Below are 23,308 nucleotides of genomic sequence, written 5' to 3'. Positions count from 1 at the left end.
AGAATCTTAACCTGACAGAAAATCAGGCAGGTAAGATGCCTCAGTGAGTAAAGGCACTTGGCCCCAAGCACCTCACAACCTGAGATTGATCACAGGAACCCACATGGTGAAAGTAGAGACACCATAACACCACACACACACACACACACACACACACACACACACACACACACACACACACATTTAAAAAAACCTTCATCGATGACGAATGCCTCTGATCCCATCACTGGGTGCTGCAGCCTGCACAGCCTGGATGCCGAGACTGGCGGGCGGTGCAGGGATTGAGACACGGAGGCTTCTTTTCAGGTGGAAGAACATCAACCTTTATTTTGTCCTGAACTAAAGCCTTTTATACCTCTACTGCTTCTGTGGAAACCCACTGGCCAGAATAAACACAAACATTCTTGTTAATTACAGAACACAGGAAGTTCCACTGTTGGTCAGGGGGAGTAAGGGCAGCTGGATCACAGCAACTGGGGAGGCTGAAGCAGACAGATCTCTGTGAGTTGGAGGCCAGCCTGATACACAGAGAGAGTTCCAGGACAGCAAAAGCTATACACAAAAAAACCCTGGCTCAAAAAGAGCCAAAAGAAAAAAAACTATTTTTTTAGTTAACTGTATAGGTGCTGGGGGAAAGCCCTATTATACTAGGACTGGAAAGGTAGAAGCAGGGTGATCAACAGTTCAAGGCCAGCCTGGGTTTGTTGTTTGGGATTTTGTTTCCAAAAAACAAATGAGTAAGGAGAGGGAGAAAAGTATATACAGCAACAATTCAAACAGTAAACAAGTTATAGTCTCTCTAGCCTTGCTATCTAGCAGAAAAATTGCAATATGACCAGGCAAAGAAAAAAGTATTTATTTAAAAGTTGTTAAATACCTAAGTGTAATATGTAATTCTTGATCTTTTTGTTTATTCATTTGGCCAACGTTAACTGTGACCCAGAACTGAGATCACACAGACTTCTGCCCCCAAGGCCTCACAGTTTACCGTAAGAAACAGAGCAGCAGAGATGCCCTGCAGCTATAGAACAGGAGCTTGCCAGAGGTGCTTTAAAATGCACGTAGGGAACAACAAGCTATGCAGGAGGAAAACCTGAAACAATGGATGGGATTTTTCCCAAGATGGAAACTGGAGGGAGGGATGATAAGGGCCATCAGTTTCCTTGACTTGATTGCTGAGATCACCAGCATTTTCATCTATAAAATGGATATAACAGCAGTATCCACTTTGCCTGGTTATGTGAGGAGTAAGGGAGCTAACATTTGTGTGGTGGTTTGAATATGGATGCCCCCCACAGGCTCATGGGGACTGCTCTATTTGAAACTATTTGATCAGAAGAATTAGAAGGTGTGGCACTGTTGGAGGAAGTGTGTCACTGAAAATGCCACTTTGAGCCCAAGCTGTGCCTACTGTCACACTCTTTCTCTAGATCAACAGACAAGGATGCAGCTTTCAGTTACTGTCCCAGAGCCGCATGGGCCACCATGCTCCCTGCCATGATAATAATGGACTCCTCTGAAACTGGAAGCCACCTCCCAATTTTCATAAGAGTTGCCTTGGTCATGGTGTCTCTTTACAGCGATAGAACAGTGGCTAAGACAATTGGTAAAGTAATTAGAACAGTGACTGGCACAAGTTTTATTTCGAATTACCAGGTGTTTCTTAGAAACAAACTGTAGCAGGGGTAATGGCAGTGTTAGGCTAGTAGGGGTGATGAATGAACAGAGCTCCATTTAGGATGATGAAGCCATTTAAACACAGAGATTGTTGGTGTTGGTTGTTGGGGGTTTGGTTTGTTTCGAGAGCTCAAGTTGTCCTGGAATTCACTATGTAGATTAGGTTGGCCTCTAACTCACAGATATCTGTCCGTCTCTGCCCCCTGAGTGCTGCAATTAAAGGCAAGCACCACTGTGCCAAAGCCCTTAAACGCAATTATAATGCCTCCATTTGGGATTTGGAAGTAGCAAGTTACGGAACTGGAAAGGTGACCAGCAAGTGTGATTTGGAAGGCGGTGCACACTCAGGACAGCTGCTAACCAAGGTTAAGAGTAGCAAGAGGAGTGGGTGCAGGAAGAGATTTCTTAAAGAGTTCAGTTGGGGATCTGTTGAATGAGAAGCTGTTGAAGATCGGGAAAAGGAGACTATCAATATCTCATAGGGGGCCAGCAGAGCCGAGGGAGGAAACTGGCTAGAGATACGTCTGTGAACTGCACACGGAGGATGGATGGGGGGGGGGACCACCACCATCAGTTAACACCATTTCTTATGCTATACAAGTTCCCCACTCACCTCCCCAGCGTGAATGTATTTTATTTTCTAATCAGTTCCCTACTTGTTGATACTCATTCGGCTTTTTATAGGGACAATACTTTTCATTTTGCTTTCTGAAGACGGGAAAGTCTAGCGCCTCTCCAAACAGTCACTTGGGCGACCCTGAAACTCGAAGGAGAGGGTGGTAAAGGAAGGAATGAGGAAAATGATTTTTAAGAAAAGAGAGTCCGGGACGACCTCTAATTATTAAAGTTCCACCTCCCCCATATCCTGCCACGCGCCGCGGTCCTGCTGCCGATATCGGACTCCTGGTCGCAAGGTAAGACGGGAGATGTAGTCCTCGAGACCGACCTGGGTGGCACGACTGAGGAACTCTGTTTCCCAAGTGGCTCTCGAGGCGCGTGCGCAGATGGCTGCCCCAGCGAGTGGTAAACAGAGACGTCAGGCGGGGGCTGCTGCTTGGAGCAAAACAAAAGGGAAACCCGGGGGGCGGGGGGTGGGGGGGTCCGATAGGGGATTCTGTGCGGGAAAAAGGGAGGCTGGGACTGCAGGAACCTTGACCCTATCAAGAGTGACCTGGAGGGAAGAGGAGGGGGGAGGGCGAGCCAGGGGAGGGACAAGTGACGCTAGGGAGTGGGGGCGTGGGGGAGGGCAGCGATCCGGGTGGAGGAAATTTGGGAGGAGTGTCCGGGGGGCAGCAACTTGAAAGGGGGAGGGAACTGCACTGAGACGTTCGGTGATGGGAGCGCAATGTATGAGGGGATACGGTGCCTCAGGTTTAAAAGAGCAGGAAGCTGAGTGAGAGGGTGCAGAAAGTGCCTTCGCTAGGCGGAGGTTACAGGTGGTGCCTCAGAGTAGCGCTCTGAGGCTGCAGCCTGTAGTCGGAAAGGAGTTCGGAGAACTGAGTAGAACGGACAGTTTGGGGGTTAGAATCCTGAGACAAGGGAGAAGTTCTGGACTTTCTTAGAACTGGCAGGAATGTGCCTCCTGGCCCTCGATGCTTCCCCACTGAGGGGAGGCATGGTGAGGGACTGTGGCAGGCTCCACTGAACGCTGAGCTGCAGAGGTTCAACTCCACGTATGGATCCTGAGAATAAGAAGTCAGCCACAGAGGCTGCCGCGATCATAGACCTCGATCCCGACTTCGAACCCCAGAGCCGTCCGCGGTCCTGCACCTGGCCCCTTCCTAGACCAGAGCTCACTACGGAGCCACCCGAACCGTCCGAGGTGGAGCCCAGTCTGGGACAGAAGGTACACTCGGAGGGACACTCCGAACCGACCCTGTTGCCCTCACGGCTCCCAGAGCCGGCAGGGGGCCCCCAGCCGGGAATCCTGGGGGCTGTAACAGGTCCTCGGAAGGGAGGCTCCCGCCGGAATGCCTGGGGAAATCAGTCATATGCAGAACTCATCAGCCAGGCCATTGAAAGCGCCCCGGAGAAGCGGCTGACACTTGCCCAGATATACGAATGGATGGTCCGTACGGTGCCCTACTTCAAGGACAAGGGTGACAGCAATAGCTCGGCAGGATGGAAAGTAAGTATGACCCTTACCTTCACGCCATCCACCCTTGGACCCCTCTGGGTACTCTCACTCCGGGGCCCCAGTTACCGCCTCTCCACTCCGTTGGGAAGCCCAAAGATCCACCTTCAATCTTCAGTTAGACAAACATTTACTTAGTACATAGTATATGCCACGCTCTGAGCTTGAAGCGGGAGGATCAGCGATGAATAAGACACTGTCCCTGCTCTGAGGAAAATCGAATTCTCTACTCCCTCCTCAGCACTTTGGCTTGAGCTGCTCCAAACATCTATTCCCACAGAGAAGTCTTTATCCTATGTACAGCAGGAACTGTGTGGATTCTCCACCCGCACCTAGCCTTCCCTCCTCCCTCACCTCCCACCCAACACCTTTTGGTCCATTCCTGCGGGATTACTCGGATTCCCTGCTCGCCTTCCAATACCTCAGTGAACAGGAACTGTTAGAGGATTGCTCTGCCCAAGAGGGAGTGGGCGGTGAAGGGGGAAAAGAAGGGGTTGGTATCCACGAGGAAAAGTAGCTGATACTGTGCACTAAGGAAAAAGACTGTGAGCTGCTATCTGCCTCAGTTTACCTTCTACTGTCGAAAATTCTTCCTCGTAAGGAACTATCCAAACTCTCGGGGAAAGTCTTTGTTGTTGAGGAATGCTACTCGTGAGAAAGGAGGTCTCTGATTTTAGAGCCTAGGTTGGAAGTTCTCATGGTCTTTCTTGAAGAAACTGGGAAGGTCGCAGATGATAACTGAAATCTGCCAGAGACATGAGGCTCTAACCACACAATGAGGGAATCGGAGCGTTCAACCCATAGCAGTGCCGTGTACCTCTGTAGGTGGTTAGGGTTAGCGTACCAAGTACAGGGGACAGAATGAACGGAGGAGCTCTCCGTAGATGTTAGAGCGAGGGAACAGATCTGCAGTATGCGCAGGGGCCAGACAGAACAGAAGATGGGACAGCTGACTGAGACCCTTGGCACTATTTCTGGGTAGACTGCCATGTCACAATCTCAGGCTCACAAAGAGCTCCCCTCCTTGGACCCAGCCTGCGCAGCTGTTTTTCTTTTCTCTTAAGTTGACTTTCCAGGGTAGAATGACCAGGAGTTAGTTGCTTGTTATACTGTGGGAGTAATCCCTCCTTGTGATTTATGCTTAACACAACCTTTATAGTTTATGAAATCTTTTTTTTTTTCTTTTGGTTCTGGGAACTGAACCCAAGGCAGCGCGGTTGCCACTAAGCTGAATCTATAACCTGTGAAACAATCCGTGAAATAATTTCAGATTTTTTTTTTGTTAGTCTCGGTGGCAGCTTAAGAATCTACATCTTGAAATTCAGGCACTGGAAGTTAGGTGCTACTTTCATTGCCAGACCTAGTTAGATGGGGTCTAGAGCTTCCAAAAGCCCCCCCCCCCCAGCAGGAAGCTTCACACTTCCCTGGTGTTGTGCCAAGGTCACTCCCACCCCACCAGGGGGCGGCACTCACTTGAACAAGAACGCTTAAGTTGGTGGCTTAGTGAGCAGTTTACCCCCCCCCCCCGCTCCCCCCTCCGCTCCCCCCCCCCATACACACACCTCAAAGAGTTCTAGGCACCTGGGAACTGACCTCTCCTACCTGCTTGTCCCAAGGTCTGACAGAGAGGTGATGTGGATGGAAAGGTAGCTTAGTAGTTAATCCTTGCACAGCGTGTGTGAGTCTCTGGGCTTGACCCCAGCACCACCATACATGCACGCGCACACACACGTGCTCAGTTACTGAGTCGGTGTGGATGGACGGGCTCAGGGAGGCAAGAAGTCTTACCCTAAAGGACCCTGGCACAAGAAGCTGGTCAAGCCACGTTCTTTAAGACAAGGGTTACCATTCAGAGAGAAATGGTTTCTCTCTATATAGAGCCTCCGTTTCTTTCTTTTATTTATTTATTTATTGGTCTTTCGAGACAGGGTTTCTCTGTAGCTGTGGAGCCTGTCCTGGAACTAGCTCTTGTAGAACAGGCTGGCCTCAAACTCACAAAGATCCGCCTGCCTCTACCGCTGGGATTCTTCATGGTTCTTATCATGCAGCTTCCTCCTGAACTTACTTCTAAAGTAAAGAGCTCCACGTGGGAGGTCAAAAGACCTTTAAGGTGGAGGGATTATTAGACGACTGGGGGAGGGGGGACTGGGAAGGAGCTAGAGAAGTGATGGGAGGTGGGGCAGACAGCATATACCAGCCAGTAAAAGCAAGCAGCACCAGAGGCTCAAGAAGTATCAGTCTCCATCTTGTACCATGGACTACTAGGAGGAAAGGTATATTTTTCTAAATGTCACCAGCGAAGCAGAGTAAATAATAGGTAGGTTCCAATACCCAAGACACCCGAGAACTGACAGAGCCTCAAGGAAAATCTCACTATAGATATTTAGGGGCTACCTACCAGTTAGACAAGTATTGATTATATATTGTGTACTTGATACGCTGTGGCCTTGGCACTCTGAGGGGGCACTGTTGGGAACATTGGGACTGGGGGCTACTATTGGGAACAGTGGGACTGGGGGGCATTGTCCGTGCCTTTGGTATTTACAGTTCACAAGACTAATTACATGAACCCCTAAACCATGTCATATAGATTGGGGAAAACTGGAAAACAGATGAAAATATACTAGACAAGAAATTTGGGTATGGGGGATAAGCAAACACTTTTATTAAAAGGCATAGGATTTAAGCTTGGCCTCCAGTAGAATTTTGAGAGGGAAATGTCTTCCTAGGAAAGAGGGACAGAGAAATTACACCTCATGAAAGTATTGTGTGTGTCCCCATTGGCAGAAAGAAGACTGGGATTTTTTTCCTTCTGGTGTTTTGAGAAAGGGCCTCCCTCACTCTATAACTCTGGTTGTCCTGGAACTTGGATCTGTAGACCAGACTGGCCTTGAACTCACAGAGATCCCCTCTCTGCCTCTAGAGTTCTAGAATTAAAGGCCTAGCTTGGGATCTCAGTCTTAGAGAGTTATCTGGCTGACCTAAAGGGGGTCTAGAGAAGAAAGGAGTACCAGCTGAACTGAACTTCTAGCACTTTAAGCTTATTCAGAGAACCAGCCAAGGACAGGTCATACCCAGGCTGGTATGGCCACCATCCTGTACCCTCCACCATCTTGTATCCTCTACCCAAGCCTGCACATCAGGAAAAGAATGGTACTATGGAATGCTTTTTCCCAACTGAGTCTATTTTTTCCAAGGTCGAGTACTCCCCCGTGCCCACCAACCCAACCCTACACCCAGAGATCTGAAAGGAGCTATTCTAGGGTAGATAGCTGCTCTCCCTGGAGATTAGGTTGTTACTTTGTCTCCCTGTGAGAAGTCTGGGGGAGACACTGAGCTTGGGAAATGTGTATTTCTCCCCTGATTTGACTTTTGAGTCTTCTGCTGCTGTGTCCCAGCCTCCCCTTAGATAGGACTACTGGCTACCAACCTCCCCTACACATACCTCATGCCTCTTTTCTACACCTCTGTCCCATCCAGAACTCCATCCGTCACAACCTGTCCTTGCACAGCAAGTTCATCAAGGTTCACAACGAGGCCACTGGCAAGAGCTCCTGGTGGATGCTGAACCCCGAGGGTGGCAAGGGTGGCAAGGCGCCCCGCCGCAGGGCTGCCTCCATGGATAGCAGCAGCAAGCTGCTCCGGGGTCGCAGCAAAGGCCCCAAGAAGAAGCCATCGGTCCTGCCAGCTCCACCTGAAGGTGCCACTCCAAGGAGCCCTCTAGGCCACTTTGCCAAGTGGTCAAGCAGCCCTTGTTCTCGAAACCGCGAAGAAGCTGATGTGTGGACCACTTTCCGTCCACGAAGCAGTTCAAATGCTAGCACTGTTAGCACCCGACTGTCCCCAATGGGGCCAGAGTCTGAGGTGCTAGCAGGAGAGGAAATGCCAGCCTCGGCCAGCAGCTACTCGGGGGGTGTTCCTCCCCCCCTCAGTGAAGATCTAGAGCTGCTGGATGGGCTCAATCTTGCGTCTCCCCATTCCCTGCTGTCTAGGAGCAGTCTGCCTGGCTTCTCCTTGCAACATCCTGGGCTTGCTGGCCCCTTACATAGCTATGGTGCCTCTCTCTTTGGCCCAATAGATGGGTCTTTGTCAGCAGGAGAAGGGTGCTTTTCAAGCTCCCAGTCTCTAGAGGCCTTGCTCACCTCTGATACACCACCACCTCCTGCTGATGTTCTCATGACCCAGGTCGATCCTATTCTGTCTCAGGCTCCTACACTTCTGTTACTGGGAGGAATGCCTTCCTCTAGCAAGCTGGCTACTGGAGTTAGCCTATGTCCTAAGCCGCTAGAGGGTCCAGGTCCCAGTAACGTGGTTCCCAACCTTTCTGTGATGGCACCACCTCCAGTCATGGCAGGGGCTCCCATCCATAAGGCCCTGGGGACCCCTGTGCTCTCATCTCCTACTGAAGCTACCAGCCATGACAGAATGCCTCAGGATCTAGATCTTGATATGTATTTGGAGAACCTGGAGTGCGACATGGATAACATCATTAGTGACCTCATGGATGGCGAGGGACTGGACTTCAACTTTGAGCCAGGTATAGCAGCCCCTGATCACTACAGCATCTCTGTTCTTGAATGCTCAGCTAATTCTATGATCTGAGCCAGAAGGAGCATTAGAGCTGATAACAGGCGTTCCTGGAGAGTTGGAGGGAGGATGGCATATTAGCATAGCATCACTTCTAAGTGGGACTTCTGGCTCCTCATCACAGAAGGGGGAGGTGTGCGGAGGGAGGGGAGGAAGTATCTGCTTGGTATAAGTCTGGATAGTGCCCCCAAATGAATCTTTTATCTTGTCCTCCGTTTCTTTTTTTTCCAACAGATCCCTGAGTCACAACCAGAAGCTTTGTCCCCTGCTTCAGAGGTGGAGCCCGGCCTGTCCTTACCCACTTTTTCCCCTTGAGCCCTCACCTAGAATTTGGAACCCTGCTTTCTAGCTAGGGTTAGGAGGTCACACACATGAGTGCTGAGGGAATCATAAGGCTATGGCATATAGGGATTGTGGAGGAGGGCGATGGGAGGAGAAAGGGGAGAGGGCTTATTCTCACTGTGCCAATTAGGGGGCAATTATGGCCCTTTCTCAGGAGCCATCATTGATTTCCCCGTTCCCACCTCCTAGGCCTTGTAGCAGGGGCTAGCAATGCTGTTAGAACTGTGAAGTCACCAGTGGCCTTATTACCCCTGCCTTTGGAAGCAGGATTTTTTCTTTTTTTTTCTTTTTCTTTTTTTCTTTTTTTTTTTTTTGTAGAGAGTCTTACTAGAGCTGGGCCAGGCCAGGTTGGGCCTGGATTTTTATGCAGTGGGGTGGGGGGGTGGGGGGGTTAGGAGACCTAGAAGGGCCAAGTTTTGAGCACTGGAGTGGCTCACCAGGCCAAATCACTTTTGGAAGGATACAGATAACAGACAGGCTTTTTATAAACTTTTAAAGAAATATAAACACAAATATAGAGATTTTTAACAGTGGTGAGGTGCTAGTAATGGGGAGAATGCTTTTTTTTTCTTTCTGAAGGCTTTGGCATAGTGACATGATACAAACACTACAAATTCTAGGAGGGAGACACAGGAAGCTGGGGAGAGGTGGGTAGCAAAGGCGACTGGAGGGAAACCCTCCCTTTTGGACCAGGTCTAGAAAAAGTTGCATGCATATTTAGGTTAGAGTTTAAGGAAAGAAACCTAAGGCAAGCCCCTGCATCCTCTCCACTTGTGCCTAGAAGGTCCTGTTGTGGAGTGGGCACTCTCTGACTACCAGAGAGCATCCGAGGCCTGAAATTGGCTTAGGGCCTGGGAGGGGCGTGAAAGAACGAAGGATTTAGGGTAGTAAAGTTAGGTACAGAGACCTCCCTGTTCAAGGCTTGGGACAGCTGTCCCTGCCCTTCTTCCCAGTCATGGACTGCCAGGGTTCTGTGGAAGACTGTGTGGTGGCAGGCTGGGCTGTGGAGAGGAACAGGGAAGGGGGAGCTTGGGGAGTTTGGCTGAGGGTCTGGGAAATGAGCAGGGATGGGGGGAATGTGGATCAGGTTTACTAGCACCTGCCAGAGAGGCCATCTGGGGCTCCTCCACCCCAGCCCCCAAGCAGCCCCTCCCCCTAGCGTCCTTTGCATTGTCCCCTCCCCCACCCCTGCTGTGGGTTCCCATCATTTCCTGTGTCAGCGCCTGGCCTACCCAGATTGTATCATGTGCTAGGTTGGAGTGGGGAAGTGTGTCAAATCAATAAATGAGTTCAATAAATGTCTATAATCAGATCTGGTTTCTGGTTTCTGCAGCCTTGCTGCCCCCCTCCAATATAGGGGAGGGAGGCGGAAAAGCAAAGGGCAGTTAGTTGAAGGGCGGGTGGGGAGGGACTGCCCACAGGCTGGGAGGTGGGGGAATTTCAGCCTGGGAGGTAATGGAGTGTGGTGGGGGAGGGACACCTAACCCCAGCCGGAGTGGGCGGCTGCAAGATAGGCCTCCCCCGAGGGGAGGTAGTCTGGTTTGAGAAGACCCCACCCCCTTCTCTGGCCCTCAAAGGCTCATTGTACTAAAAGTCTAGTAACCAGACTTCACAGTCATTCCTCACCCCCCACCCCACAAGTGTTCACTCCAGCCCTCTGTTGACGCTCAGGTCCACCCTCAGCGTCCCTGGTGCCTGCAGCCTACTGAAGCCTTTGTGCAGATATGGGGAGAAGGAGTCTTTCTAGAAAAAGAAGGCCTCACATAAAATTCCACTAATTTCATGCTCTCCCCTGGTAGTTGCTCTCAGTTGGTCATTTATTGAGTTAACGATGTCTCTTGAGAAAGTCTGCTCTAGTCTTATAGAATGGTCTGCGGGTGGGAGCCGGCCCATCTTCATCTGATCGTCCAGCTTTAGACTAGAAAAGAGAAATAAAGCTATTAATATCGAGGCTCTGCAGGAAAGGTTTCTACTGTCTAGGGCCGAAGGAAGGAGAAGAGAGGTTGGAGTCAGGTGATGAACATAGACATGAGATTTAGACAGGAAATTCTGAGGGGTCAGCAGGGCACAAACCTTCTGTTGACTGCTTTGACTAGCGCTCTGCTGGGTTCCACCACCCTTGGGGGATCTTGCTGGAAGATTTACGGAGGATTCCATGGCTGCCAATCTCTTAGCCTCTAGAGTTCTAAGCATCTTTATTCGGCTTCTCTCCAGGAAGTCACATTGTGTGCGCAGGGACTCTAGAAAACAAGAAAAAGCAGCATCACCTCTGAGGAAGAGATATGGAACCCACCATGACCCTCCATCATTCCGTTGATTAGTCAGGGTAACTTGACCTACAGAGGAAGTAAGGAGAGGGTGGTGTTTGGCTGGCTCCCACAGGTGGTTGGGAAATGGAAAAGACCAAGGACATGGGGGAAGGAGTGACATGTATAGTTAGTTTAAACTAGACAACCCCCTAAAGAGTTGACCTAGACCCTTGTCCCCCTTTTCCTAAGCTCCTATGATCCCACCTACCCCAGTGTGCTAGCCCTACCCCCACATTCATACCCTCCCTTCCCTGATAGACTTCTCCACATCCAGCTTCGGCTGCCTTTATCTCAAAATCCTCTGGAGTATCAGGGTTACCAGTGTTGGTACTATGCCCAGCACACAGCTACATACACAGCTTCCTATGCCCTTCCTCCCCCATCACATGCCTTACCAACTAGTTCAGGTTCTGGATTCTTCAAGAGTGGCACAACAGCTTTGTAGGAATTCTCGATCCTGGTGCCTGTAAACATAGCATTGTGCTCTTTCCAGCCCCTGAGACATACCAAGTTTCTATCCTTTTTTTTTGGTTTTTTGAGACAGGGCTTTTCTGTAGCTTTGGAGCCTGTCCTGGAACTTGTTCTGTAGAACAGACTGGCCTCGAACTCACAGAGATTCGCCTGTCTATGCCTCCCTAGTGCTGGGATTAAAGGCATGCACCACCACTGCCCAGCAAGTCTCTGACTTTTTGAAGCCCATTATTTCAGGATTCTTCACTAAATATTTACTTGAGCTCGTGCACATTTCCCTCCCCTTTGGCATAAACCTACAAAAACCGTAGGATGAAGTAGGGCGACATGATATATATATGAACCTAACCTACTGCCATCAAAGCAATGTCCCTTCTTTGAGCTGATTAGACATGGTCAATTTGGATCTGGTTAAGGATACCCTATTTTATTTACTAATTTGTTGTCGGGGGGAGGGATAGGATTTCATATAGCCCAAGTCCACTTTGAACACCCAATGTTCCTGGCTCCAACCTGTGGGTGTTTTCTGAGGCAGTGTCTTGCTATATGGCCCAAGCTGGCCTCCAACTCTCAATCCTCCTTACCTCAGTTTCTAAAGAATGTATTTATGTTGTGTGGTGGTGCACACCTTTGATCCTAGCACTTGGGTAGCAGAGGCAGGCAGGGAACTAGGGAACTCTGCGAGTTCCAGGACAGCCAGAGCTGTTACAGAGAGAAACTGTGTCTCAGAAAAAGAAAAAAAAAGAATGTATTTATTTTGAGGCAGGGTCTTATGAAACCCAGGCTGTCCTCACAGTTGCTGTATGGTTAAAGATGACCTCAAACTTCTGATTCTCCTGTCCCCACCTCCCAAGTGCTAGGATTATAGGCATGCCCCACCACATAGAGTGTGCGCTGGGGATGGGACCCAGAACTTCATGCATGCTAGGTGAGCACTCTGCCAACTCAACTGAGCTACATTCCAGCCAGCCCTGCTTTATGTTTGTTGCTGTTGGCGTGTGTGTGTGTGTGTGTGTGTGTGTGTGTGTGTGTGGTGTTTGGAATGAGATTGTGCTATGAAGCCCAGGCTGCCCTGAATTGAATTTACAATCCTTCTGCCTTAGTTCCCCGAGTGCTGGGATTACAAGAGAAAGGGGCCTTATTTTAATCCCTTTTGTGGGACTCTATGGCGAATACCCCAAGCCTCTACCTGCTGCTCCACGCTCTACTTTACAAACGTAGTAGGTATTTCGTGCTGTAAGGAATTTGGTGGCGTAGTCCCCAGGTGTCTTTGTTAAGAAAAGTAACTTCATGGTCCCAGTTTCATCACACAAATCGATGGTGTCTAAAGGAAGGCCACGGGGTAATTGAGACAAGTAAGAAGAGAGAACGCGAGTAAAAAGGGCTAGTGACCCAGTACAGAATGGGCTGGAGTTGAGGAGGGCTCAGGGATGTGAGGATAGTTCTTGTTGCTGGGACGAAAGTTTAGATGCCGGAGTCAGCTTATGGCTTCTGACCTTCAGCCGCTGCTCCTCCCCAAAGTACTTACCTGTTTTACGCAACCCCATTTTCTTTCGAATGTAATGTAGCAACAGGAGAACAGAGCAGTTGCTGTTGACCAGAAACTCTTGGTTATCTAGAAGAGATGGGACAGAGGTATGCGGGCCCTTCTCTGGGTCCATCCCCTCTGTGATCTCTGCCGTCCTCAGCCCTCCCCAGGTCCATGCCCAGACTTGCTCTGTGCTTGTCCCTCACCTCCATGTTTGATGAAGATAAACATGCTATCAAGATCATCTCACTCTTCAAAGATCTCCTGGTGAGTCATGCAGAGGGCAGGTGTTCTAGTGGCCCCAGGCACCTGAGAGTGCCCATAGGGTTGGATGACCAAAGGGGCAGGTGTTTCTTACAAGGTGAAGAAGGCCCAGACCGGGCAGACAAGAGAGTGCTTTTGGCAGCTAGGGATGATCAGCATCTGGAGGGGTGGGGTCTGAGGCTGCAGCTGGAGGATTGTGAGGTCAGAAGGGGCACACAGACTAGGTGAAATGTGACCAAGAGGCGAAGACACTGGCTGGAATCTGTAAAAGAACTCTGAGGAGCTGGAACAACACGGCAAATGCAACTCTAAACTGGCCCCCAGAATAAGCCCAGAAATTTAGCAGAGAGAAGTAAGTTAGAAGAACAGTCCTCCCTTTCGTTACTTTGTAGCGCTCTTGCTAGGTACTACCAATTGTCTTTTTTTCCCTACCCTTACACCGTCCCTCCCAACTCCATGCTTCCCCTGCTTCCGGACCCCACAACAGACATTTCCGATGATCATTGGTAGAAACTTTATTTCTTGTTGGTTCCCGAACAATTGAATGGTAGGTGGGAAAGGGGAGAAAGGATCCTGTAACAGAGAAGGGCCATGCTGGGCATGGTCATACATGCAGATAACCGGCACACTCTGGAGGCTGAGGTGGGAGGGTTGCCTGAGTTATAGGCCAACCTAGCCTACATAGTGAGTCCCCAGCCACCCAGGGTTATAGGGTAAGACTGTCTCCAAAAACAGGGGAAGGTGCCAGAAGGGGGTGGGGGTGGGGCTTGTGCAGGGAAAGGGGGCAAGGGGCATTTCTCAAGTAGGGCATATTGAGTGGACGAGCAGCTACATGGGGGCATGAAATTGAAATTTAGCCACAGGGAGGAAGCAATGGGCATTGGATTCAGACTGGCAAGATGAGCAGGGGGAAGTTAGCATCACTTAGGGTTCCATCAAGGGATTGAGTCTTAGGCTTCAGGCTTCAGAGAATAACACGGAGGAGGCCAGTAGGGGCTATGCAGACTGCAAGGAGACCCTCCAGGCCCCTCTCCTAGGGCCCCTCCTTTGGGAGGAATCTCACTGACGAGGCAGAACCGTTCACTGTAGTCTGGCTGCAGACTCTCAGTCAGCCCTTTAGACACACCACTCCAGGCCTAAAGACAGATATCCCCAGGTCAGAGGTCAATTAAAGGCAGGAAGCAAAAGACCTATGCTTGGGGCCAAAGGAGCCCTCACAACTCTGCAACCATTGTGATTACAGAAAGGATACCCAAGTTCCAGGGCCCCTAATACCACAGTTGCCATCTGCATCAGAAATCTCTTTTGCTCTGTCTCTTTGCCTAGCCCACCACCCTCCACTTGGTCAGCCACATCCTGATGATGCAGGCCCCCTCCTGCCTCCACTCTGCCCCCCTCACAGTCTGTCTCGCTAGCTGCTAGCTGGCAGTTGGCAGCTGATAGCCTGCAGAATGCGTATGGCGGTGTTCTCACCGAAAAGTTCCCGTTGTATTCAGTAACCAGATCCTCTAGATTCTTGATGGTGGGAATTCGAGGCATTGCCCTGAGCAGAAAGAGGGGGGAGCAGAAGCATTAAATTAAAGCTCCTTTATGACCCTGCATTCAACTGGTCAGCGTGGAACCTATAGCTTCCTCTCCAAGCCCTCATCATAGCTCTTGATGCTCTCCCTCTGCCAATCCTGAAATAACCCCGCCACCCCCCACCTCATTTTCAGGGCTTCCTGAACTCTCACCGTTCCAGCCAACAATACACAAAGATCAGGGTAATAATCAATCCCATGGAGCCAACGGGGATGAGCACAGCTTCCAGGGCAAACACGGAAGGATTCTCTGTAGAAGAAAAGGAAAGGAAAATGAGCCTTGCGTTTGTGGCACTCATAAGACATGGATGCCAGGCACCCTGCCAAACACACTCCTTATGCTTACTTTCTCCACAGCTCCTGAAAGGGAGGAACAGTGTTTATCTACATTTTACAGACGGATAAACCAAATCAAAGAGGTCAGCCCTGATCCAAGGGCATCTCCACTATGCAGATTCTATGGAATGCTGTCCAGACCTCCTACACATTCCATATTCCCTTTGAGCACCCTTTGGCCTCCTTGGGGAGCCACTCGCCTACTCTGGCTGCACCCCTTCTCATCCCTACATAGAAAACGCTGCTTCATAATGATTGAGTTTGAACAGTGGGTGGAGGTAGAGGCTTAGGAATAGCGAGATAAAGCAAACAATAGTGGTAGTGTGTTACAAAGGTTGGAATACTGGGTTTATGATTTAGGGGTCATGTATTTGGGTCACTTTACCCTTTGCCGTTTGGCTTCCCCAGTGAATAGGTTGGCTCCATTTACTCCAGTGTTGAGCACTTCCACAGAGTGGGTTAAAGCGGCTCCGAACCCGGAATGTGTACAGTTTCTGCCCATCCACACTAGGCAGGGAGAATCTAGGGTTCTGATCCACTATTTGTTCCTGGGGAGAAGAAGGATGGGGGAAAGATGGTTGTCTATAAAGGAAGAGAGAATGGAAACATTCTTGCCTATACCTTAATGTCATCTTCTGATTCTTCCAATTTATCTTCGGGTTCTTCTGACTTCTGGTTCTTTCCAGTTCCAGGAAAACAAAACAAGAAACTGGTTCTGGTTCCTCCCAGGTCTACTTCGCTTCTTTCCTGACTACTCACAACGCGCTGGTCCCTTTCCTAACTTGGCTCAGAAGTGGATCTCCCCTCCAGATCCACTCACTGTTTCCCTCATGTCTGCATCAGGAAGAGGACGGGTGGGAGAGTCAGAGCGAAAGCTCACTGGCGGTGATAGAAGAAGAAATGAAGCCAGGCGGTGGCGCACGCCTTTGACCCCAGCACCCAGGAGGTAGAGGCAGGTGAATCTCAGTGAGTTTGAGGCCAGCCTGGTCTCGGAAAACCAAAGGCAAAAAGAGAAAGAAAGTATGGCTAGAGGAGCTGGGAGGCAGAGAACTGGAGCTTAGCATTAGGTCCTTCTATCTGGCTAGTTGAGTCCTTTCTCCTCTCTTGCTTGGCCTTAGCTACCGCATCCACACCCGCAAGTCTCTCACCGTCCAGCTTCGATCTCTGTCACTCCGGTACTGCACCAAGTGTTGCAAACAGTGTTCCGTGTATGTGCTTTTCCAGCTCAGCTCTAGCTGGGATTCACTCAGGTTGTAAAGTGTTAGATTCTCTGGAGCCCATGGGATCACTGGAGATATGTGTGCGTGTGGTCATTGCCCTGGCCTAGACAAGTCAGGATCTTGGAGGTAATTCTCCTTATCCCTCCCCTTCCCCCATCCCAAATCCCTATCTTCTCCCTTCTGCCCATGGCCAACAACGAGGAAGGAAAAAAATCCTTAAAGTTAAGTGCCCTCAAACTCCCTGGCCTCTTGGTTACTTCTTTCCTGATTACCAAGATTCTGCAGGTTTAGCTTCTGTTCAGCCTGCCTCTGGGGTCTCCGGGGGTCCTGGAGCTGGACCACAAATGTCTGGTAGAGCTGGATCTCCTCTTTTTGTATCTGACAGCCGGAAGTAATCTCTTCTGAGAACAGATAGTGGCGACACTCCCGGAATTTATTATCAAATCTCTGGTACCTAGAGAACCATAAGAAAGAAGGATGACGGGGCAAACGTGGGCGCTGCATACATCCATAGCCTAGCCTCATCTCATGGGAACTGACAACTTAGCCCATGAGAAACCAGTATGGTGCCTGAGAAGCTGGCTACCCTCTTTTTGGATTCCCATGCAGTCTCTCTCAGCTAGTCCACCTTCTTTTCTTTCCTGTGCTACCCACCCTCCCTTCTCATACCTATAGTGCAGAGTCAGGTTGGTTGGCTGGGGCTCAGAACTGCTATTCCAAGTACAATTCATATACTCGACATTGAACACAAAGCATTGAACCTCTGGGAGGGGCCGAGGAGGGACACTGATGTATCCATGGAAGAAACCTAATTTGGGAACAAAATGAAGTAGTGGAGTAGAAGAAAAGAAATCCTGATCAGAAGAAGCAGAGTGAGGCAGAGAGCCCTTCCCTAGGCCCTCCCCGCTCTATTCTTTAGAGTCATTATAATGGCCACTATCAGGCTCCAGATTTCTTCCATACAGTCCTTTCCCCATAGCTTTTCTCCTCTCAACAACCCCCTCTGGTCCTAGATTTCCTACCAGTTTTGGTGTCTTCATTTCCACTGGGCATGAGAACCGTGGCGCTCCACCCTTCCCCTAGCAGGAGCAGCTGAAGCAGTAAGAAGGATCTAGGTGGCAATAATGGTTTCAACATGGCGCTTGCTCCTCTTTCTCTCGGTGTAGTGGTGTAGTCTGTGTGGTTTGAACTGGTTTCTGAAAACCCCGCCCCACCCATACATTTCCTTTTGTCGTAGCATCCGGTGGAAAGAACCTTAGAAACCACGTCTGTGGGGGGGTGGGGTGGTAAATGAGTTCAGTGACATAGGCTAAGTCCTCTGGGAGATTGGGTTCTGCTGCAAGGTGATGTTAGGTCAAGATTAAAACTTGATCAACAACAGTGTCGCAGAGTTAAGAATCTTCAGGCCACCTAGGTCAAAGAAGGAGCTGCTGAATCCCCACCCCCCACTACACTCCATCATTCCCAATCACCTTCTCCACTAAGTTATCTTTTAGAGTAGAGGGTCTGAACACCCCTCATTCTGTGTTATGATCCTTCCTTGACTAAGTCACCCTTAAACCTCTATCAAAGTTCTACAGTCTTGGGAGGATGGAAAATGCTGGCTTGATTCATGTGGGCACATATATAGCTGTCTTTCCTCTGACCTAACCTGAACTAGAATAGCCACCCCTGGCTGTTGCCTGAGCTTGGTCCCTCTTAACACTGCTAGAGCTGGCTTCTCAAATGAAGGAACAACAGTACTAGCTTCAGGCTCCTCCATTCCCTGCACATCTGCTTCTCTTCCTGTCTTTCTTGTCCTGGTTAAAGGTATCATCACCTGCCAAACTTGAAACCTCAGGATCCTCTTCATATCCCCCTTCTCTCCCATGCTGAGAATCCAATCAGCCCTGGTTTTGTGGTATTTCTCCCAGCAGTTTCCTCTTTTCTGGTACCACAGCCACTGCACTAAATCAACCTCTCATTACCTCTAAGTCATGATTATCCCTGTCCCCTTTCTAAAGGGCCTGCTCTCTATCTAGTCCTTTCTTCATTCCGTGGCTAGATTTACCTTCCCTCAAAGCACAGGGTTGATTAGAGAAGCCATTTACTGAAATTGTTTATCCAGCCAACATTTATTGAGTCTTTATTATGTGCTAGGTACAGTGTTTATGTTCTGAGAACATAGGACAAATAAGATGTCATCATTTTAGAAGCTCATAGATAAGTGGGAGAACATATAAATAATACAATCTACTGTAATGAGTTCTCCAGAATAGATGTGGAGATTCTCTGAAACACAGTTGTACAAAGGTCGGAACCAGCCAGATGCTCTTTTCCTAAGCCTGATTTGCTACTCCATTTTCTCTCTGGTAAAATTACACTCATTTTTTTCAGATTCTGCTTTAAAAGCATCTCTTCAGTAAAGTGCCCTTGAACTACCCTCTTTCCATCTTGGTCAATTTAGTTACTTCTCTTTTTCTGGGAAAGGTGGGGTGGTGATGGTGAGACAGGGTCTCATGGACGCAGCTGGCCCCAAACTTGGTATGCAGTGAGGCCAGCTTTGAACTCCTGATCCCTCTGTCTCCCTCTCCTAAAGTGCCCAGAATTACAAGGAAGTGCCAGCATGCTTGGCTTGTGATCCTCACCTTAACCATACCTTCTAAAAACCCCTTTGGTCAAAGAAAATCACCAATTTGGAGTGCACATGTCTTTTGGGAGGCTACCATTTGGCCTATGACAGAGGGGGTTATTCACCTCAGTCTTCAGACACTATCCATAGCCTTTAGGATTAAGATTCCATATACTATACTAGCCACACTGCATGCATGTTTGCATACTCTTTGATTTAGCTACTGCCTAACATAGAGAAGGATCCCCTCTTAGAATGGCCAAAATCTACCACCAAACCTGAGTTACCAGGGGAATCAACAGGAAGCAATAAGAACTCTCATTCAGTGCTGGTGGGAATGGAAGACTCCAGGTTAATTCCCCCTTCTTGATTTTGTTTTGTCTTTTTGAGACAGGTTTCTCTGTGTAGCCCTGGCTGTCCTGGAACTCGCTTTGTAGACTAGGGTTGCCTCTATCTCAGAGATCCACCTGCCTTTGCCTCTCAACTAAAGGCATGCATTACCATGCCTGGCGGCATTTTTCTACCCTCCCCTTAAAGCTCTCTGTACTTATAAAAAAAAAAGCTCGCTGTACTTTGGGTGATAATGATGTACCAATGTAGAATATGAATTCAGCAGTTTAACAAAATGTACCACTCTAGGGTGAGATGAGGAGGCCGAGGGAGTGAACTGGAGCAGTTTCAGCTTCACAGCAATATTAAGCAAACGGAAGTAACTCTACCTTGCCAGGAACCTGAAATTGCTCCAATTTTTTCAAACAAAGTCTCAAATTCACTGTGTAGCTAAAGGTGATCTAGCATCCTGGTCTTTCACCTCCAGTCGAAAGTGTTGGGATTACAGGCATGTACCACTATCTTTAGCTGCCATTTCTGTCTTTGCAGGCCTTCAGAGGTGACTCAAAAGTCACACCAGTAGATTTTCCTCTACGCAATAAGATTATAGGTTTTTAAGGCGGCCTTTGTAATTCTCCTCCAGTGGCCCCACTGCTAAGGGTTTAGACTTGTGGACCCTTATCAGTATTTCACTTGCTACTTATTCATTCATTCGTTCATTCGTTAATTCATCTATCTATCTATCTATCTATCTATCTATCTATCTATCTATCTATCTATCTATCTTGCTGTTTATTTGTTTGAGACAGAGTCTCTCTATGTAGCCTTGGCAGTCCCCAAACTCTCTATGGGCCTCAAACTCAGAGATCAGTCTGTCTCTCTCTCCAGAGTGCTAGAATTACGGTCATTATATCACCATGACCAGATACTTATTTTGTGTGCATGTGTGCATATTTGTGAGAACAAGTAAGTTCCTTCCAGCATATGGGTCCTGGGGATTGAACTCAGGCTATCAGGCTTGGTGGCGAGCACCTTTAGTTGACGAGCCATTTTGCTGGCCCTGATTTTGGTACTTCAATTATGGCACTTTAATGTTTTTTTTTCTCTAAAAAAAATACCATAATAGACAGACTATCACCTATGTAATACTGGGCACACAAATTTTTTTTAAAGATTTATTTATTTATTATGTGTACAACATTGTGCCTGCATATATGCCCACACGCCAGAAGAGGGCGTCAGATCTCATTACAGATGGTTGTGAGCCACCATATGGTTGCTGGAAATTGAATTCAGGTCCTCTGGAAGAGCAGGGAGTGCTCTCAACCATTGAGCCATCTCTCCAGCCCCCTGGGCACGCAAATTTTCACTCTTTGAAAACCAGCTTCCTTGAGCCAGGTATGTTGGTACACCTTTAATCCCAGCACAGGAGAGGCAAAGGCAGGAGGATCTCTGGGACTCTATATGGTCTAGATACAGCAAGCTCTAGGACAGCCAGTACAACATAGTGAGACACCACCCCCCGCCCTCCCACCCCTGTCTCAAATAAAGAAAACCAGCTTCTGCCAGGTGGTGGTGACGCACGCCTTTAATCCCAGCACTCAGGAGGCAGAGGCAGATCTCTGTGAGTTCGAGGCCAGCCTGGTCTACTAGAGCTAGTTCCAGGACAGGCTCCAAAGCTACAGAGAAACCCTGTCTTGAAAAACAAAACAAAACAAAAAAAAAAAAGAAAAGAAAAGAAAAGAAAAAGAAAACCAGCTTCCTCATCCAGAAAATGGAGACACAAACAGTTCTTAAATCACGGGGAGTATGGATTAAAGGAGATAATGTCTAAAGCATGTGACATAGTAGGTGTCTCTCACTACAGCAAAAGTTCTTTTCTTTCTTTTCTTTTTTGTTATTTGTTTTTTTGAGTCGGGGGTTTCTCTGTGTGATAGCCTTGGCTGTCCTGGAATTCACTCTGTCACCCAGGCTGGCCTCAAACTCACAGAGATCTGTCTTCCTCTGCCTCCTGAGTGCTGGGATTAAAGGCGTGCACCACTACCACCTGGCAAGTTCTTTTTTAAATTTATTTTTAATTTTTTAAAATTTATTTTTAATTTAAAAAAGATTAATGGCTGGGTGGCGGTGGCGCATGCCTTTAACGCCTTTAATCCCAGTACTTGGGAGGCAGAGGCAGGCAGATCTCTGTGAGTTCGAGACCAGCCTTGTCTACAAGAGCTAGTTCTAGGACAGGAACCAAAACCACAGAGAAACCCTGTCTCGAAAAACAACAACAACAACAAAAAATTAATAATTTTTTAGATTTATTTTGTTTTTATGCATACTAGTATTGGATTGCATGTGTGTATATGTATGACATGCGTGCGTGGTGCCTGTGGAGGTGAGAAGAAGACGTCTGAAACTGAAGTCATGAAGGGTTGGGTGCTACCATGTGGGTGCTGGGAGTCCCATTTAGGTCTTCTGCAAGAGCAACAAATGTTCTTAAGCACTGAGCCATCTCTCCAGCCCTAGATGTATTATTATTATTTGGTTTTTCTAGAGAGGGTTTCTCTGTGTAGCTATGGAGCCTGTCCTAGAACTCATTCTGTAGCCCAGGCTGGCCTTGAACTCACAGAGATCAGCCTGCCTCTGCCTCCTGAGTGCTGGGACTAAAGGCGTGCGCCACCACTGCCCAGCTCCAAGATTTATTAATTTCTACTCACTGTGTTTGAGTGTTTTGCCTGCATGTCAGTCTATGCACCATATGCCAAAAGGTTCCAGAAGAAGGAGTCAGAACCTTAGGAACTGGAATTATAGGCTATTGTTAGGTCATCAGATAGGTGCCATGAATTGACTCCTTGCCCTCTGGAACAGCAGGCAGTGCTCTTAATCCTTCTGCCCTCTGCAGGTCCTCTTTTTTAAATTGATTATTTATTGAGACAGGGTCTCACTGTGTCGCCCTGGCTATCCTGGAACTCACAGAGACTGCCTGCTTCTGCCTCAGGAATGCTAGGGTTTAATGCCCTTTGCCACCAAGCCTGGCAAATATTCTTTTTTCCATTTATTTATTTGTTTGCTTATTGTATGTACGTACGTGGAGGTCAGAGGACAGGTTGCAAGAGTCATTTCTCTGCTTCCATCATATAAAAAGGAAGGAGTCTATTCTGGTACTATGCAGTGGCAAAGATCTTCTGCCTTCTGGCTGGCCTTTAAATTGGAAGTGCATGGACACTTTGTGGGTTCATAGATGCAATTTTTCATGATAGAAAATATCTGATACTTTGTATAAACACTGTTCTGTGAAGAACATGACCATTTTCTCCTCTTCCTTTTCCCTTTTCCTTTTGATAGGGCCTGGAAGCTTTAGGGGGCAGGTGGCTCTCTGGGCTTTCTGTGAGTTCTAGGCCAGCTTGCGCTATATAGAGAGTTCCAGGCCACCTGTGGTTACAGTGGGGTGACCCTGTCTCAAAAAGGAGGTGTGTGTGTGTGTGTGTCACTATGTAGTTAGGGCTGGAAGTGAACTTCCCGGTCTACTGAGTTGTGGGAATTACAGGTGTGCAACACACTAAGCTACACCCTTTGGTCTTTTTGAGATAGGGTGTCAGTATGCTGCTGTGGACGGCCTGCTGACATCACCACATCTGTCTCTGTGTTGGCATTTTTTGTTTGTTTGTTTGTTTGGTTGGTTGGTTTTTTGGTTGTTGAGACAGGGTCTCTCTTTGTGTAGTCCTGGCTGTCCTGGAGCTAGGCTGGCCTTGAACCCAGAGATTCTCCAGTGCTGGGATTAAAGGCGTGTGCCAGCAACCTGACTTTTTTTTTTGTTTTGTTTTTTGGTATTTTGAGACAGGGTCACATTACATAGACTTGGTTGCCCTGGAAGTCACTATAGACCAGGCTGGTCTCAAACGCACAGAGTAAGCCTGACTAAGGGTTAATA

The 23,308-nt window shown here is 48.5% G+C and overlaps 3 protein-coding genes across 4 annotated transcripts; 1 reads left to right on the top strand and 2 right to left on the bottom strand.

Moving 5' to 3' along the window:
• The first annotated feature begins 2,677 nt into the window (after positions 1-2,677).
• On the top strand, positions 2,678-10,052 carry Foxo4 (forkhead box O4). The gene is made up of 3 exons (XM_075957135.1): positions 2,678-3,805; positions 7,292-8,348; positions 8,633-10,052. Exons 1-3 carry the CDS (start codon positions 3,353-3,355, stop codon positions 8,638-8,640), a joined length of 1,518 nt encoding a protein of 505 aa, XP_075813250.1. The 5' UTR covers positions 2,678-3,352; the 3' UTR covers positions 8,641-10,052.
• A 486-nt stretch (positions 10,053-10,538) lies between these two features.
• Positions 10,539-13,722, bottom strand: CXHXorf65 (chromosome X CXorf65 homolog). 2 transcript variants are annotated; one of them, XM_075957139.1, is made up of 6 exons: positions 13,255-13,722; positions 13,049-13,135; positions 12,710-12,844; positions 11,445-11,513; positions 10,814-10,980; positions 10,539-10,658 (listed from the first exon to the last, which is right to left on the bottom strand). In XM_075957139.1, the coding sequence occupies exons 1-6, from the start codon at positions 13,277-13,279 to the stop codon at positions 10,566-10,568; spliced, it is 576 nt and encodes a 191-aa protein (XP_075813254.1). In that variant the 5' UTR covers positions 13,280-13,722; the 3' UTR covers positions 10,539-10,565. The 2 variants fall into 2 exon arrangements, with proteins under 2 accessions (XP_075813254.1, XP_075813253.1); XM_075957138.1 differs by having other exon boundaries at positions 13,049-13,722.
• Positions 13,723-13,809: 87 nt separating this feature from the next.
• On the bottom strand, positions 13,810-17,632 carry Il2rg (interleukin 2 receptor subunit gamma). Its single transcript, XM_075957136.1, has 8 exons — positions 17,471-17,632; positions 17,118-17,256; positions 16,721-16,902; positions 16,377-16,516; positions 15,614-15,776; positions 15,046-15,142; positions 14,786-14,855; positions 13,810-14,448 (listed from the first exon to the last, which is right to left on the bottom strand). The coding sequence occupies exons 1-8, from the start codon at positions 17,583-17,585 to the stop codon at positions 14,263-14,265; spliced, it is 1,092 nt and encodes a 363-aa protein (XP_075813251.1). The 5' UTR covers positions 17,586-17,632; the 3' UTR covers positions 13,810-14,262.
• Positions 17,633-23,308: the final 5,676 nt, after the last annotated feature.

The sequence above is a fragment of the Microtus pennsylvanicus genome, chromosome X (genome assembly GCF_037038515.1).
Source record: "Microtus pennsylvanicus isolate mMicPen1 chromosome X, mMicPen1.hap1, whole genome shotgun sequence".
Taxonomy (NCBI): domain Eukaryota; kingdom Metazoa; phylum Chordata; class Mammalia; order Rodentia; family Cricetidae; genus Microtus; species Microtus pennsylvanicus.
The sequence above is the reverse complement of the archived record's forward strand: the minus strand, read 5'-3'. Positions and strand labels throughout refer to the sequence as shown.